The sequence below is a fragment of the Lytechinus pictus genome, chromosome 19 (genome assembly GCF_037042905.1).
Source record: "Lytechinus pictus isolate F3 Inbred chromosome 19, Lp3.0, whole genome shotgun sequence".
Classification (NCBI taxonomy): domain Eukaryota; kingdom Metazoa; phylum Echinodermata; class Echinoidea; order Temnopleuroida; family Toxopneustidae; genus Lytechinus; species Lytechinus pictus.
The window spans coordinates 7,450,476-7,467,289 of NC_087263.1; the positions used below are offsets into that span (position 1 = coordinate 7,450,476).

General features: G+C 36.8%; 1 protein-coding gene across 1 annotated transcript in view; it reads right to left on the minus strand.

The window, feature by feature from the left end:
* The window catches only part of LOC129282665 (phospholipase D1-like), a 54,655-nt gene that overhangs the window by 15,132 nt on the left and 22,709 nt on the right, over positions 1–16,814 (minus strand). Inside the window, exons 10-19 of the mRNA XM_064113777.1 lie at positions 16,647–16,742; positions 13,259–13,411; positions 12,447–12,593; positions 11,701–11,784; positions 7,423–7,504; positions 4,413–4,523; positions 3,580–3,771; positions 2,549–2,609; positions 1,906–2,043; positions 551–669 (exon numbers count right to left, since the gene is read on the minus strand). Coding sequence (XP_063969847.1) covers positions 551–669; positions 1,906–2,043; positions 2,549–2,609; positions 3,580–3,771; positions 4,413–4,523; positions 7,423–7,504; positions 11,701–11,784; positions 12,447–12,593; positions 13,259–13,411; positions 16,647–16,742 — 1,183 coding nt within the window. The remainder of the gene's footprint in view (positions 1–550; positions 670–1,905; positions 2,044–2,548; positions 2,610–3,579; positions 3,772–4,412; positions 4,524–7,422; positions 7,505–11,700; positions 11,785–12,446; positions 12,594–13,258; positions 13,412–16,646; positions 16,743–16,814) is intronic.

A 16,814-nucleotide genomic window follows, 5' to 3' on the forward strand; every position in this document is an offset into this window, starting at 1 on the left:
CTTGTTATACAGCAAACATTTGCTATTAAAATTGATATATTTTTTATTCATATTTAGTTTTTCACAATCAGGGGGCCATTTCATAAAGCTGTTCGTAAGTTAAGAGCGACTTTAAGAACGACTGGTTATCCTTTCTTACGCGCAAAACCATCGCTAATGAATATACCATTTGCCATAAGAAAGGATTACCAGTCGTTTTTAAAGTCGCTCTTACATGTAACTTACAAACAGCTTTATGAAACACCCACCTGGTCCATTGTGAAAATTCCAGTTATCATTCACTTTATCAATGAGAGATCAGTAATAGCAAGTGTGTAAGAACATTCAAGATTAAGCTAAAAACTTACCTCTCTATAACTCCTTTTATCTATGATTTCTGTGTTCCTGTGTTAATTTGTTTGTTCCCCTTCTTCACTTGTGCGCCTTGAGCATCTCTAATGAGATGGATAAGGCACTTCATAAATTGAATTTTTTATTATTATCCTCTACTATTATAATCCTCACATTAGTTGCTTCCGAAATCTAAAGATGTGTCATTTTGTCAGCTTACCTTTGTGAAATTCCATCTCTGAATGAAATGTCTCGCTACATCGAGGGCTGCCTTCCCATAAACCACTGCAGCAATGTCATGCCACGGCAATCTTGGTACCGATGAACGATCCACGGTTTCTGGTAATTTGATACAGAAAGATGCATTACTGAGTTAGATTTAAAGGTCAAGTCCACCCCAGTAAAATATTGATTTGAATGAATAGAGAAAAATCAAACTAGCATAACACTGAAAATTTCATCAAAATCGGTTTTAAAATAAGAAAGTTATGGCATTTTAAAGTTTTGCTTATTTTTCACAAAACAGTGATATGCACAACTCTGTGACATGCAAATGAGTCAGTCGATGATGTCCATCACTCACTATTTCTTTTGTTTTTTATTGTTTGAATTATACAATATTTCATTTTTTACAGATTTGACCATAGGGACCGACTTGACTGAATCATATAGTATTAAACAATGCTAATTCCACATGTTCAGGGAAAAATTAATCACTGTTTCACTTGACAATGAGGAGAAAATTAGGATATTTCATATAACAAAATACAAAAGAAATAGTGAGTGGATGACGTCATCAGTCTCCTCATTTGCATACAACCAGGATGTGCATATAACTGTTTTGTGAAATTAAGCGAAACTTTAAAATGTCATAACTTTCTTATTTTACATCCGATTTTGATGAAATTTTCAGTGTTATGCTTGTTGGATTTTTTACTTTTTATTCAAATCAATTTTTTATTGGGCTGGACTTGTCCTTTAAGAACAAAGATATCATCAAGGAGTCCTTCAGGGCTCCGTGATAGGTCCAATATGACAGATAAACGATCAACGTTATTGAGTTACTCAATACAGAAAGAAGTATTCATGAGTAAAATGTAACAAGATATGATATTCTTGGGGCCCCTCAAGACTCGAAGCTAAGCTAATTTTTTTTCAATTAATGATAAAGAGTAATCAATCCAATCAATCGTACAAATCAATCCGATGATCAAACGTTGAGAATAAGGGGCCCAGCAGGTCAAGGTAATAGAAATCAAATCCCTAAGGCCTAAGTTTGATCTGTTCAGTGGTTCTGACCTGGCAACCCAAAATCAATTCACTTTACCTCTTTTTCCTCTCCCATATACACGAAATAATGTGGAAGTTGACCTGATTCCAACTTTTTATGATGACAAAAACAAGACACTGGAATCCATAACACCTGAAAACATTATTTGTGTGTTTTGGTGGAATGCAGCAAAGAAGCAGAAAATGCCAAAATATGTATGAAAATGTTACACCCATGATGCCGCTACCATCTTCAGCTAAATACTGTTTATACTCCCATTTGAATCCACCTCACAATGTACTCACCATCAAAGGGAAGTTCGGGTTGAATCACATCCTTGATGATGGGATTGTAATAGTCTTTACCGAGCCAAAGCTGTCTAGCGCCCTCTTGAATCCCAAGTTGGCGCATTCTCCTCTCTACTCCCGTCATGTGTCTATTACCTGTAAAAACATTGTAAAAATATGTAAGTAAATTATAAATCGCACAACAATTTCAGGTAGTATCCCAAATGGATTAAGTTCATAGAGGATTTTTGTACTTGCAACAATAAGCAAACTAAGTTGTACACAATGAATACTTATCTTAAATCCATATACATGTATAACCAAATCCTACATCAAACTCAGAATTGCACAAATGTACAGCTGTCCAAAATCTATAAGTATGAACAAAATTACAGAAAAAATAGGACCTTCAGGGTCCCGTAATACAAAGGTTAGCGACTAATCGTACCCTTGATTTTCACGATTGATTGTACATTGTAGTCTATGCAAACAATCGTAGAAAAATTTTCAACGATCATTGCTAACCTTTGTGTAACGGGCCCCAGGTCTGCATACTTTATCATAGGAATCACTGTAGGTACTACATAAAGGCAATGAAGCATGGTATGGGGGGATCAAAACAAATATTTCTGAAAATAATATTTGTCTGAGTAATACAAACCTAAGCTGCCATTTTGTTTTCTTGAACGATTGGCTGACATTCTTCCATCAGGCACATCCTCCTGGTGTAAAGAAACAAAGCAAACATTTGAGATACTGGCCCGTATTCTGAACTCAGGTTTAATTTATACCCTACATGTAGCTTAAAGCAGATACGAACCAATAGCGCCATCTCGAGTCCTCAGCTACTCATACCTGGCCAGTTTCTTGACCCATAATGCTAGTGTAGTCTAGTAAATATGGACCCACTTGCATGATAGCATGCTAATTAAAACTACTCCATACATTTATACCGCAATAATGTTACCAAGTAGCAAAACAATTACTTTTCCTCTCAAAACATTTTAGTTTCTCTATACAAATACAATTATATGTCAATTTATTCTCTGTAGTATTAGTACGGTAGATATCTGAAAACGTATATTTTAAGACTATGTATTTATAACACACAGTCAATGAGAGACCACACACAGTTCACTCCCCCTTTAACGTTGTGGTTGAACTATGGAGAGCCAATTGGGGCACAAATCCCTTACAGTACACATTTATTAACTCATTTGACACTCAAACTGCTCACAATTTGAGTTAGACCGTGGTTTAAGTTAAACCTGACTTCAGAATACGGGCCACTAGGTCCATGCACTGTAGCAAATTAAAAATATCTCTAGTTGTAGCAAATGATGATTTCATGAGAAACTTGTTAAAACATTATCATGTCACATTTGATTTTAATAGACCTGGCTCATTTACATAAATCTAACCTCAATGAAGTCATGAAATCTACTAAAGCTGAAAAATGATCACACTGAATATTACCAACACAGATAAGTACATGTGGGAGAGTGTATTATGTTTAATTGGTAAAAAAAAAAACCACTTTATTGGAATGCCATACTTGTTTTGTCTATTTCTCAGCAGTTACACATTTTCTAAGATATAAATCTGGAACACTTGGGTAGTCATTTTTATTGGATTCTGTTCAAACTAATTTTTAGCTTGTTACCACAACTGTCATATGCTTACGATACTTACTGCTCCATGCGAATCCTCTTCCTTAGCAGCACCCGTATCAACAAGCCTGTGTCTGAAGTCGTCCCACCGGCCGTAGCAGATGTCGATGCCCCCTAGGAAGGCGATGCGCTGGTCAACGACGACAACCTTCTCGTGGTGGGCCCAGAGTACGACCCCAGCGCCGCCTGGAATGTGGTCAGGATGTCTCATCACCTGCGAAAAGGAGTGTTTCATGAAACATCAAGTTTGCTCTTGGCCAATAAGAACCAAGGATTTCAGTAGCTTATAATGGCTGTTAGTGAAAATTCCCTATTTGTTTGCTTTGTGAAATGCTCCCAGTGTGGTCAGGATGCCTCATCACATGGGAAGAGGAGTGTTTCGTGAAACATTACGTTTGCTCTCGGCCAATAAGAACCAAAGATTTCAGTAGCTTATAATGGTTGTTAGTATAAATTCCCTATTTGTTTGCTTCGTGAAATACTCCCCATGTGGTCAGGATGTCTCATCACCTGGGAAGAGGAGCGTTTCATGAAACATCAGGTTTGCTCTCGGCCAATCAGAACCAAGGATTTCAGTAGCTTATAGAGGTTGTTAGTGAAAACTTTGTTTGCTTCATGAAATGCTCCCCATGCGGTCAGGACGTCTCAATCATCTGGCAAGAGGAGTCTGCTTTCCATTACTTCTGGTTTACAGTCCTCAAAAGGACTACACTCATTCCAAAAAGAATACTCTACTTCCTAACCTCCACTTTCCATCTCACTTGTATCCTTATCCACTTTTTATCTCAATCCTTCCAGACTTTACACATGGTGTACCATAAACCACTTCCACAAAAAATGTGAAGGTGTACTTACTTTGATATTGGGGTGAAGACCCAGGAGAGTTTGCTTAGTGTGAAGGCTACCTAGGTTGAGTGCCACTTCTACTTCCTTGTACAGCAACACAAACACTTTCACACCTTCCTCCTAAAGGGAAACAAAAGATATATTATACTGAAAGTGAACACGGCACATGCTATTCTTCTGAATAATGAAATGAAACTCAATGCATGTGTGCAATTCCATGAAGAATGTAAATGTGACGGATTATATATGCAGGACTTTCCTGAAATGATTCATCTGCAACTTTTGCTTCGTAAGAAAAGCTGCAATGCTCTCAAAAGTATCGTGAGTTGAGATGTTTATGAAGTGAAGCAAAAATGGCTGACTGATGTACAATGTATTCTTTAATTCTTATCCCTATTTTCCCATTTGACCCACTGTCAAAAGCATACTGATTTTATGGGCATTCAAGTTTAATATGAAATACTGCAATTTGCATTGTGGCTTTTTTTTTTAGCTTTGCCATTCTACATTGAACTTTATAATTATACTCAAACTACAAATTACAATTAAAATTCAAGGTTATCTATTATGTAGCATTATACGCAACTCATGTGATACATGTATATATTTTTTTTTTCTGCTCAAAACTTGAGCTTCTATATTTTGTTATGATTGCTTTTGGGTCAATGTTGTTTATATTGTGATTCATTTTCTCTGTAATTTACCTTTGTTGCCCTGCATGCAATTTATTGGTTCATGACCTGGGCTTATTTCCTTTATATTATGTATTCACCTATGTTCCTTTGTTTGATTTTGAATATTGAATAAAGTAATGAAGAAAAAAAATCCTGAATTTGTACATATTCAATGGAAAATGGATTCAATCAGAGCTGCCAACCTTGTGCAAGCAAAAAAAGGAATCATTATGGCCAAAAAAAGGAATTTCCAACAAAAAAAAGGAATGTGTTAAAACGAACCTTAAAACCACATGCGACAAACATCCAATGCAAAAAGAATGTATGCAGTGAACAATTAAAAAAAAGTTAATCTCTAGGCCTAGTCTGGGCTAAGTAACGGAGTGTTACAAATTGGACCCTTAGTCTTGGGCCGTTTGATATAATCTACCAACTTTAATTAAGTCAGTAGCAGGGCTTGAATTAAGAATTGAGAAGGGCAAGGCCATTTTTAAATGGGCACTTTCAGCTTGGGGCAACCGGCAAAGTGGCCTTGGATGCCCCAAAATTTCAAGGGGTATCAAGGCCATTCTAAAGGGCATGAAGGCCACTTTTATTCTAGTCAAATGGGCACCTAGGCAAATTTTTCTGAAAATGACAAGTAGGCCTTTCATTTTGTAGTGCAACCTACTCCGGCACTTATCAAAGTGAAGATCTGTCGAGAAAAAATTCTTTCAGGGGCACCAAAATCAGTTCTGGTGAACATTTTTAGGGCTCCATTTTTCTGGGGCTTCCTTTCCACTTCTAAAATAATTTATTGTTTTATGTTGAGTTTCCTGACAAAACTACCAAATTGTAGACTAAGAGAAAAAAAAAAAAAGTTGACATCAATTCAGACTTCTCTTCCCAAGGCCAAGTAACATTGTTTTTGCCAAACAGTACCCTTTAAAATTAAAGTGTCATAAAATGGAAGTGTACATGTAACATTCCACAAATATAGAAAAATTATTCATAAATCAATCTAATCTCAAATTCAAATAGATCTATAGATAAGAAGTTGAAATTATTCCACAAAAGTCCCATCGTAAATCACTTCACGATATGCACAGCTCAGCCTCGATCACACTGCACGCACACTCAATCATCCCCAGCAGTGACAGCACTATAGAGCAGACATCTAGGCCGCCAGAACCGGGGAAGAAATCTTCCCATTCCTGCTAAACTGAATGCTAAAGTGCCGACTCTTTTAATGAATTCCAAAGGCAGTAGGACATCTCTCTAGTATAAATCATGTGAAACTATCAATAAATGTTGAATATCACCCAGAATTATTACTTCAGGGGACAATGAAGAGCTTTCCAGGTCTTTTCAAAGCCGAATTCATCGTATTTGTTTGATACGAGTTGATGAAAATAAACCAGACAGTACCGCCTTACTACCGGTACGGTACCGTTATCCGAAGGGAATTGATATTAATCAATTCAAGAAAATAGCCTCAAAATTTCATTTCTTTATCACTACAATTAATTTTAAAGTATATGAAAAATATCTTTTGATGATTCAATCTTTAATATATACGATGAGTATTTTTGTAAAATTTTGCAAATGAATAATTTCCCTCAAACCTCCAAATCCCCCTCCATTACAAATGGACTCTTCTCTTACTACATTTGGGGAATTACCCTACCCAATTCATCGTACTCCTCGCTCTGCGCTGCAAGAACAAACGTTGTCTCCACTCACCTGAAGAGTGTTGGCCCGTGCGTAAAGACAACGTATTAGCAGTAACGTTAGATCTAACATTCGGCGGAAATCTGATTTTCGGATCGTTTTTTTGTACATAAAACATCATTTTATAGGAAAGAAATTACATGCAAATTTAAGATAAAATATATAAAATTCAGAAATATCGTACCTTAGACCGCAGTTACTGTTATTTCCTTTCAAATGATGATCAAAACATAATCATCCTCGATCCTTTCGTCTGTCATCGTAAGTTGCCATCTTGGATGACGTCATCATCCTTACAGACGTATTTACCAGTCGCTATACATCGCGATTCGTACCATGCATGCCGCTCGCATATTCAACTAAGTAACGTATATGTACGTGCACGCTATCAAATTATTAAGGGGCGTTGGAAAACCGGCCGGCGGGCGACTACGCACGCGCAAGTACCAGGCTCATCTCGGGCTCAACACGCACTCCACATACATACAATTATGTACACACATTATCAAAATTGTCAAAAAACGTAATTTGAAAAGAAAAACCATAATGCCGTAATTTGAATGAAAAAACGTAATGATTACGGCAAAAACGTAATGGTTGGCAGCTCTGTTCAATCCATCAATTATGATACTAACCGCCTTTCTCTTCAGAATGCAATCCAGTCTCCACCTATTGTCATCTTGAGGTGGTCTCTTCAAAAAGATCTGAGGATGCAGACTGTAAGAGGGAGAGAAAAACAGATAGATCAATTATAATGGGTGCTCAGTGAAGTTAGAGGGATGCTCCAGGCTGAAAATAATATGATTTAAACAGATAAAGAAAAATCAGACGAACAAAACACTGAAAATTTGATCAAAATCGGACAAGGAATAACAAAGTTATGGCATTTTTAAGATTTGCGTTATTCCAGTGAAACAGTTCTAGGCATGTCTTCATGAATATTCAATGAGCAAAAGCTCTATTGATTTGAAAATGATATATTATCAATATCAAATACATGTAGGCTACTTATAATATAAAGATTTCTAATACAGAACTGTGAGTGATCACAAATAAGAGTGCTGAAAATTGCAAAAATCTTCTGTACATTTTCACAGGAGAAATTCACACACACAAAAGCAGAAAAACAAGACCAAAAAAAAACATATTTTTTCCCATACACACTTCAGGCATAATTATAGTAGTGTAACATGTATGTCATATTGACAGGTATCATGAAAGCAGGTAAATGCTAGTAACATGCACAAATCAAAAGTTTGTTTTTTATATAAACCCACAGCAAGCAATCTACATCAATTCCAAATACACTGTACATGCAGGGTGCTAAATGTACAGGTGCTTAACACTTATGGGTGCTTGTACCATTAAACAATGACAGTGATTTTCAACACCCTTAACCCTATCTAGGCCGGGGGGGGGCCTCCGAGGCCCCCCCTCAACGAGTCGCGCGATAATTTCGCCGCGCAAAATTTTTTGACCATGCTGCTCGCTGACTTTTTACTTTCAAGTCTTGCGCAACTTTTGAGACCAATTTTGTGTCACCCGGGTACGCGGTTCCGAAATTACGCAACGTTATGTTAGTGCATGTCAGACCAAAAATTGCTCAAAAACGTGATTTCGTGTACAAAGTCAATGTAAATTGTGTTTTCAACCAAAAATCATAAATGTATGATTATTTTTAGTTTTGCTGGTCTAAATGTATGTATTTTATGCTGTTTAATGATCTTAGAAGAGTCCCCAATGAATTTCATTGAAAAAACAATGAAAAACAAAGGGTCCAAAAAACAAAGAAATACATAAGAAATTGCAAAACATAATATAATACATAAGAAATTGATCTGATATCACAATTTTGTTCATGTAAACTTGCTAAGAACACCACAAAGAGTTTCTATGCCAAAAATTAGAACATTTAGAGCTTTATTTATGGAGTTAAAAGGAAAAAGTATGATTTCGAATACTAATTACTTCATAACAATTCGCATGAAATAAATTACTATACAATTTTGTAGATTATATCCAAGACAACCTGGGTGCCAATTTTCGGCGCGATCGCGCAGTCAACGGCTGAGATCTCAAGGGGGGCCTGGGAGGCCCCCCCCCCCCCTCGGCTATATGAACTCCCAAAATACCCCGGCCTAGATAGGGTTAAGTTGGAGCTCAATGTAGGGGATCAATTTACATGTACATGACTGCATCACAGCACAAACATCAAAACCAACACCAATCACACAATGCACTACTAGACAGAGGGTAACTTTGATTATTTATTTGAGAAAGGCAAACACTCTAGAAATTAGTTTACTTTGAAATGTTATTCAATTTCAGTAGAAATACCAAAAATTCAATCTACAAAATCTTGTGATACTTGCACTAGTCACCCATGCAAAGGACACCTTGAAAGTTTAAGTTTTTTTCAGAAACTGTACATGCATGTGAGAAAAGATATATGAAATTTGCACACATGTTACAACAGTGCAGGCCATTATATTACATCCAGCAGATAGAGTACACATGTAGGGGAAGTAATGATGATATAAATATTTAACAAGTGGAATGCCTCTGGCCGTCTCACCTGCATCACGCGATTCAATATAGCAGCAGTGCTGATTTTGAAAACTACTATAACTCGCACAAGATGTTCAGTGATACTTGGTTACTCTTATTTCCACGTTTTATGAACTAGACCAATACACTTATAGAGATATGATGGCAATTCAACAAATACCCCCAACGTGGCCAAAGTTCTTTGACCTTACATGACCTTTGACCTTGATCATGTGACCTGAAACTCGCACAGGATGTTCAGTGATACTTGATTACTATAATGTCCAAGTTTTATGAACTAGACCAACACACTTTCAAATTTATGGCTGTAATTCAACAAATACCCCAATTTGGCCAAAGTTCATTGACCCTAAATGACCTTTGACCTTGATCATGTGACCTGAAACTTGCACAGGATGTTCAGTAATACTTGATTACTATTATGTCCAAGTTTCATGAATCAGATCCATTAACTTTCAAAGTTATGATGGTAATTCAACAGATACCCCCAATTCGGCCAAAGTTCATTGACCCTTAATGACCTTTGACCTTGGTCATGTGATGTGAAACTCATGCAGGATGTTCAGTGATACTTGATTAACCTTATGTATAAGTTTCATGAACTAGGTCCATATATTTTCTAAGTTATGATGACATTTCAAAAACTTAACCTTAGGTTAAGATTTTGATGTTGATTCCCCCAACATGGTCTAAGTTCATTGACCCTAAATGACCTTTGACCTTGGTCATGTGACATGAAACTCAAGTAGGATGTTCAGTAATACTTGATTAACCTTATGGCCAAGTTTGATGAACTAGGTCCATATACTTTCTAAGTTATGCTGTCATTTCAAAAACTTAACCTCAGGTTAAGATTTGGTGTTGACGCCGCCGCCGCCGTCGCCGTCGGAAAAGCGGCGCCTATAGTCTCACTCTGCTATGCAGGTGAGACAAAAATCTCTAAATTTTGGCACTATTTAGGCTTAATTAATTACTTCATGATACATTTGCATATGAATGTGTATGGAGATGATTTGAATTAAAACTTTAATTTTCTTTTAACTGCACATGTACATAATTAATGCTTGTATACTTGTATACAAATTATAAAGGAAATAGGGAAAAATAGTATTGTGATTGTGATTGTAATTAAAGTAGCATTCTACATGGCTAAATAGTGTAATACCAAAAGTAACCATTACCACACAGCATACAAATTTTATTTCACATACTTGCACAACAAAGCAAATGATGCAATTTCACAGCAATCCACGAAACAGGGTATAATATCTATGAGATACTCACCATCAACTTTTTATTCATTGTTTATTCATGTTTAAGAAAATTAGATTATTAGTGCTTTAAACAAATATATGAAATGTATGTACATAACATGTATTAATTGCTAGAGGGTATTCATTTGTCTCGCAATCTACTATGGTCAACAAGGAAATTCGTGATCACTCTCGCAAAAAGTGTTCACTAACTTTCTAGGAAATTCGTAATCACTCTCGCAAAAAGTGTTCACTAGCTTACAAGTTCACAAGTTCACGCTGCAACTCTTTATCAAGTGACGAAAATTATCTGATAACGTAGTCTATTTATACCAATCCCCAGGACCGTACGCACGAATGCGGGAAAAATAGGTGGGCACTGATTTAGTATAACATGTATTACATACTATGTAGAGTGGATTAAAATAGTTGATAATTGTGACAATTAGTCATCATAGTCATCCGCACCATTATAATCATCTCCATCATCATGATTTCCATCATCACCACCACCATCATCATCATCATCATCAATTTTATCATCATTATCACCATTATCTTCCCCATCATTATAAGCACCATCTTCATCATCATCATCAAAGTTATCACTATCACTATCATCATCATCATCATCAACAACATCATCATTGTCATCATTATCCCCATCATCATCACCATTCTTTTCTATTCTGCTGTGCAAACCCTTCACTCGAGTTAAGGGTCTGAATTGTAGCCTACTCATGCCTTGTGTACTGAAGGCCCTGAATTGAAACAGTAAGTTTTGTATGTGCTAGTCTTTGCGTGGAGACACACTTGTTGATCAAAGTTTCAATCAGGGTCTGTGCCTGCAGACTATTTGTTTTCACCATCATCATTATCAGCACCATTATCATCATCAAAATAATCACCATCACTATCAAGATGATGATGATGATCATCATCATCATCATCATCATCGTCGTCATCATCATCATCATATTCATTTGTTGGAATGGACTTGCCCATTAACGAAAATCACTATGACTGCATCTTACATGAACATAGAGGAATGCATTGATCCATTTAAAGAAAGTTAATGAGAAAATTACTTACCACCAATCTAAGATGAAGATCTGTTGCTTAGCAACCTCAAGCGCATCGGCAATACACTCAAAGTAGTCAGATCCATCAGCAAACCTAGTGACACAATGATTTAAGGGTAAAATCAATTTGCAGTAATTATCATGGACTTATATTTTTTTTACTGAAAATTTTCTAAAAATGTGCACAAATCCTTAACTCTCACTTTAGAAAATACAAAAACGCCCCCGCAACAACTCGGGTCACTTTGCTACCTCTTTTTTGAGTTTCTTCAAAATGTCTTCCCCTAGGAAAAAACAGCCAAAAAAAAAAATGAAGAAGTTAGAGCAGAAGCACAGTCAGAAGTAGAGAAAGGAGGAGAGAAGCAGAAGATACAGTTAACGATAAATAAGCCAAGAATGACACAGACTGACTTAACCATAAACTTTTCAAATAATTATGGTAATTCCACACATTCAGGGAGGAATAAAATTTCGTTTCACGTGACAATGAAGAAAAAAATCTGAATTTTCATATTTCACATAATAAATTACAAAAGATGTAGTAAGTGGGTGACATCATCAGTCTGCTCATTTGCATACAAACCAGGATGTGCATATCACTGTTTTGTGAAATTAAGTGAAACTTTAAAATATCATAACTTTCTCATTTCATGTCCAATTTTGATGAAATTATCAGGGTAATGCTTGTTGGATTTTTCTCCTTTTATTCAAATCAACTTTTTGTTGGGGCGGACTTGTCCTTTAATAATTTCTTACCCTTGAACCAGTGTGTCATCTCTCGGAGGGGCGAAGGAACCGTGAGGATTATTAACAAACGTGTACTCACAGGACTGAGCAGTCCTCTCGATGTCAGCCTTCCAATCAAGAGCCATTGATTTGTGGTTGCAACGGAGGAGCAAATTCCTGATCAGAAATTGATAAGTAACACAACAAGTAATAGTAATAATAATTATATTTGCTTATATTGCAGGTATCAATTACTTAATAAGTGGAGCATTTCACCAACAATTCCTGGCCAGAAATGAACAAGTAACACGTAATAGTAATAATAATTATATTTGCTCATATAGCAGGTATCAATTACTTTTATAAGTGGAGCATTTCATCAACATTTGTCCCTGGACAACTTTATCAGATCTGACAACTTTCCTTGATTTTGATTGGCTTAGAAGCACTGTTACTGAGGTAACTAATGAATAAAACAGAATTTGGCATAAAACATCTGACATGTCACATCGTGGAATGCTCTCCAAGTCATGAGGCGCTCTGTGCAACATAATTACCCTGGCTTTAGCAAAGCAAATACATGTACTACGTGCTTCTGCGTTTCAAAGATTGAAGTATGTATTCTTTTGTCCCGTAATTTCCCATGATATCAACAAGAATCAGACCTGTACCTGAATGTATTGGCGATCTTTAGACCATGTGCAAGGACATTGTCATCTCTCCCACAAGCTACCTTGAATATTGATTCACGAGTCGTCATATTTTTGTACTGAAATGTACATTTTATAAGCATTCTTTTCTCCATTAATTTCCCATGATACTAACAATAACCAGACGCCTACCTGAATGTATTAGTGATCTGTAGACCATGTGCAAGGCCAGTGTCCTCTCTCCCGCAAGCCACCTGGAAATCCTGATCCATGAGCAACACCGCCCTCAACAGTCCATCTTTGGGTCGGACGTAGGCTACAAAGGAATCCTTGACAACCAGCCACCTGATATAAAATGAGCAAAATAATGTGCACTGAAAAAACAATCATGGTTAACTCATTCTACTTTTTGAAGATATAAGTAACTTTATGGGTAAATTGCCAATTCCTCTATTGCCAACTCGTCCACTCATCACATGGTCTACCTTCATTTAGTCTAATGCCATTCCGTCCATCAACATTTAGTCTAATAAACATTTAGTCCAATAACCATTTGGTCCAATCATCACTTCGTCTAATCACCAGTTCCAGAGCTGCCAACATTGGGAAGATAGAATCCAGTAGATTTCGCGGAGGTATAATTTTGTGAGGGAGCGGCGGAACGTTGTCCCACAGATGGGAGTTTTGGGTAGCAAAACACATTAAGAAACAACATTTGATAGTTACTGACAGCTGTCTAAACCATCAAAACTTTTTGCAGATAGATAACTGCACATTAGAGAGATTTCATGAATTGTCATTGACTAAATGTATACTTCAGGCAATACAGTATTTTTTTTAAATAATTCATAAAAGAATGCATTCAACATGAAAATACCTTTATCCTGAGGGGGAAGGGGCTGCAGTAGTGGTAAACATGGTAAATGAGCTTGCATGGCCCTGTAAAGACTTATAATTATATGTGGCCTGTTTAAAGTCTCTGAGGGATTCCTGTGAAAATTGTCACACAGTACCATTATTCCGTTTGAAAATTATCTTTATACTTCGAAAAAATATTTTGTCGTCTTGGTCTTGGATGACTCCATCTCCATGATTTCCATGGTCACTGACGATGCGATTGTAGTGTGGATAAATCGGGACGGGCGTGCTTCGCACAGCTCAGCCAGCCAGCGCCAGGCCAGGCTAGCTCACTCACGAAAGAGAAAATGTTCGAATCCGATCAACCCAAGTGAAAGTACCGTAGGCGAAAAAATCTCCACTTTGCTTCTGTTCTTCAGGATTGTCAATAAAATTATTCCTGAAAGTCGGGGTGTAATAGTAATCCACTTGTTAATCCCATCGTTGATCCAGTTTCAGCTCGAATAAAGCGCACAAAAGCTTACGAAAAATGCCTCGCAGTGCTCGTGGACTTCCCTTCTCGTAGCCCCCTGGCGCAGCGCGGCCGACTGGAGACCAGGCAGGGCCGCGCCGGGGCGCATCGGGGGGCATGTGCATGGAGTGCCGCTGAAGTGTTTCAATCACACACATTGCAGAACCCGGAAATAAAATGGCTTGTTAGACTAATTCACCAGTCGTTCAGTAAAATTATCTTCATTTACATTGGAAATCAACGTACGATTATACAAAAACTGGTAAAAGTTACTGGGTAAAATGAAAATGTGATAAGGATGTTCCACGTGGGTGTTAGGGAGTTGAACATGCTAGACTCGTAAACAGTCGTTTGTATGAATTTTACAATTTAACAGCTAAAAATCCTGATTATCCGGGAGATTTTGGCATGGGGTCGGGACAACGGGAGATTGGATCGCAATCCAGTATTCTCCTGCAGGATCCGGGAGACTTGGAAGCTCTGCAGTTCATCTATTACCATTCCATCTCATTACCATCTTGTCTATAATACCCTTTTTAGTTTCATTCATTTTGCCCAATTAACACTTAGTCCAATTAAACCAAATGGTATATGAACTAAATGGCTATTGGACCAACTGGTAATTTGATGAAATGATGAGAGGACGAAATGGGAAGTAGACCATGTGGATAGTGAACAAACTGATGGTAGACCAAATGATAGTATACGAGTTGGTGATTGGACAATTTGGCATTAGACCTATTGGAAATAAACCAATTTATGCACTACTCATGACCTGGGTAGCATCTCCATGAAACAAATAGAGATTTTCACTAACAATATTGCTCTGAGCCAATCAGATGCAAGAATTTCAGTAGCTTATAACAAATAGTCATTGAGAATGAATGAATACATTTCATGAAGTGCTCCCCTGTTCCTGGGCGCAAATTCAGCTTCTTAATTGTTTTGATTCATCAGCTAACAGGGTAGGAAATAATTCTTAATTTTTAGGGGCTATTTTTCTTTTCCACATTTGGGTGATTGCATAATTTTGGGAGCCATTTCTTTCATTTGAAGGGCTATTTTTTAGGGGTAAAAAGTAGTTTTGCAGTAAAAGAAAATATCATTCTTCTGCCACAATTAGAATATCGATTTTATCTTATATATTGTTTGGAACAGACCTTGGGGTGACTCTAGAAAGAATGTTCGCCCCAAAGCATGCATTTTGGGGAATTTTAGGGGGGATATTTTTCCTATGCTGTCACCTACATTTCAAATCCGATCTTTATTGATTACAAATCGTGTTGTTGACAAATTTAAATTAAATGTTGACCTCATAAGAGTTGTGTACCTCCGTAAGGTTGATTTGATTTTTTTTATTGATTTTTTTTATTCATATACATATATACATCATTTTCAACATTACATAATATTCATATTAGTATAATCATTCATAATATATATATATATATGATTGGAGCATCATAAGCTCTATGAGCTTTGCTAAGAGAATACATTCAAACAGAAAAACTTGCCTTTTACTGTAGTGACTTGAGAGAAAGAGAGAGAGAGAGAGGGGGGAAAAAGCAACAAAGTTGTACCTGCCTTCCACCAGGGCTTTTCATTACATAACTCTAAAATCATTACACACTTTAAATTGGCAATGCAATGGAAACAATAAAATCACTGTTTAAAAATGCAAATTGACAACTCTTTAAAGTTTATTTTCATTTGGTCCAATGCCAATTCGTAAAATTGCCAACTCATCTACTATCATTTGGTCTACCATCAGTTCTTCCAATATCCCCATGGTCTAACTGCCATTTCGTCCACTCACAATATCGTCTAATAATCAGTTGGTCCAATAGCAATTTAGTCCATATACCTTTTGGTCTAATTGGACTAAGTGTTAATTAAGCAAATTGAATGAATATAAAACTAATATTAGACCGACTGGTTATGAGACGAAATGCTCATAGATAAACTGGTGATTAGACAAAGTGATGATTAGACAAAATGGTTATTGGATCAAATGGTTGTTAGACGAAATGTTGATGGATGGAATGGCATTAGACTAAATGGAGGTAGACCATGTCGTGAGTGGACGAGTTGGCATTGGACGAATAGGCAATTTACCTTTTTTTATACATACATGTATGTAAATGATTTATTTTAATTGTTGCCAATCTGTGGAGTGAAAGCAGATTAACGGAAAGAAGAAGAAAGACATACCTTTTACTGTAGTGACTTCTTGCACTGCATGAGAGAGATGAGAAACATCCGAGCTGGACCCTTCTTCCACCGGACCTTTTCATCACCCACCCTTCCCTGAAAAAATGTTTAAAATGTCATCATTTTCCTGGGCCCCATCTTACAAAGAGTAACGATTGATCCGATCAA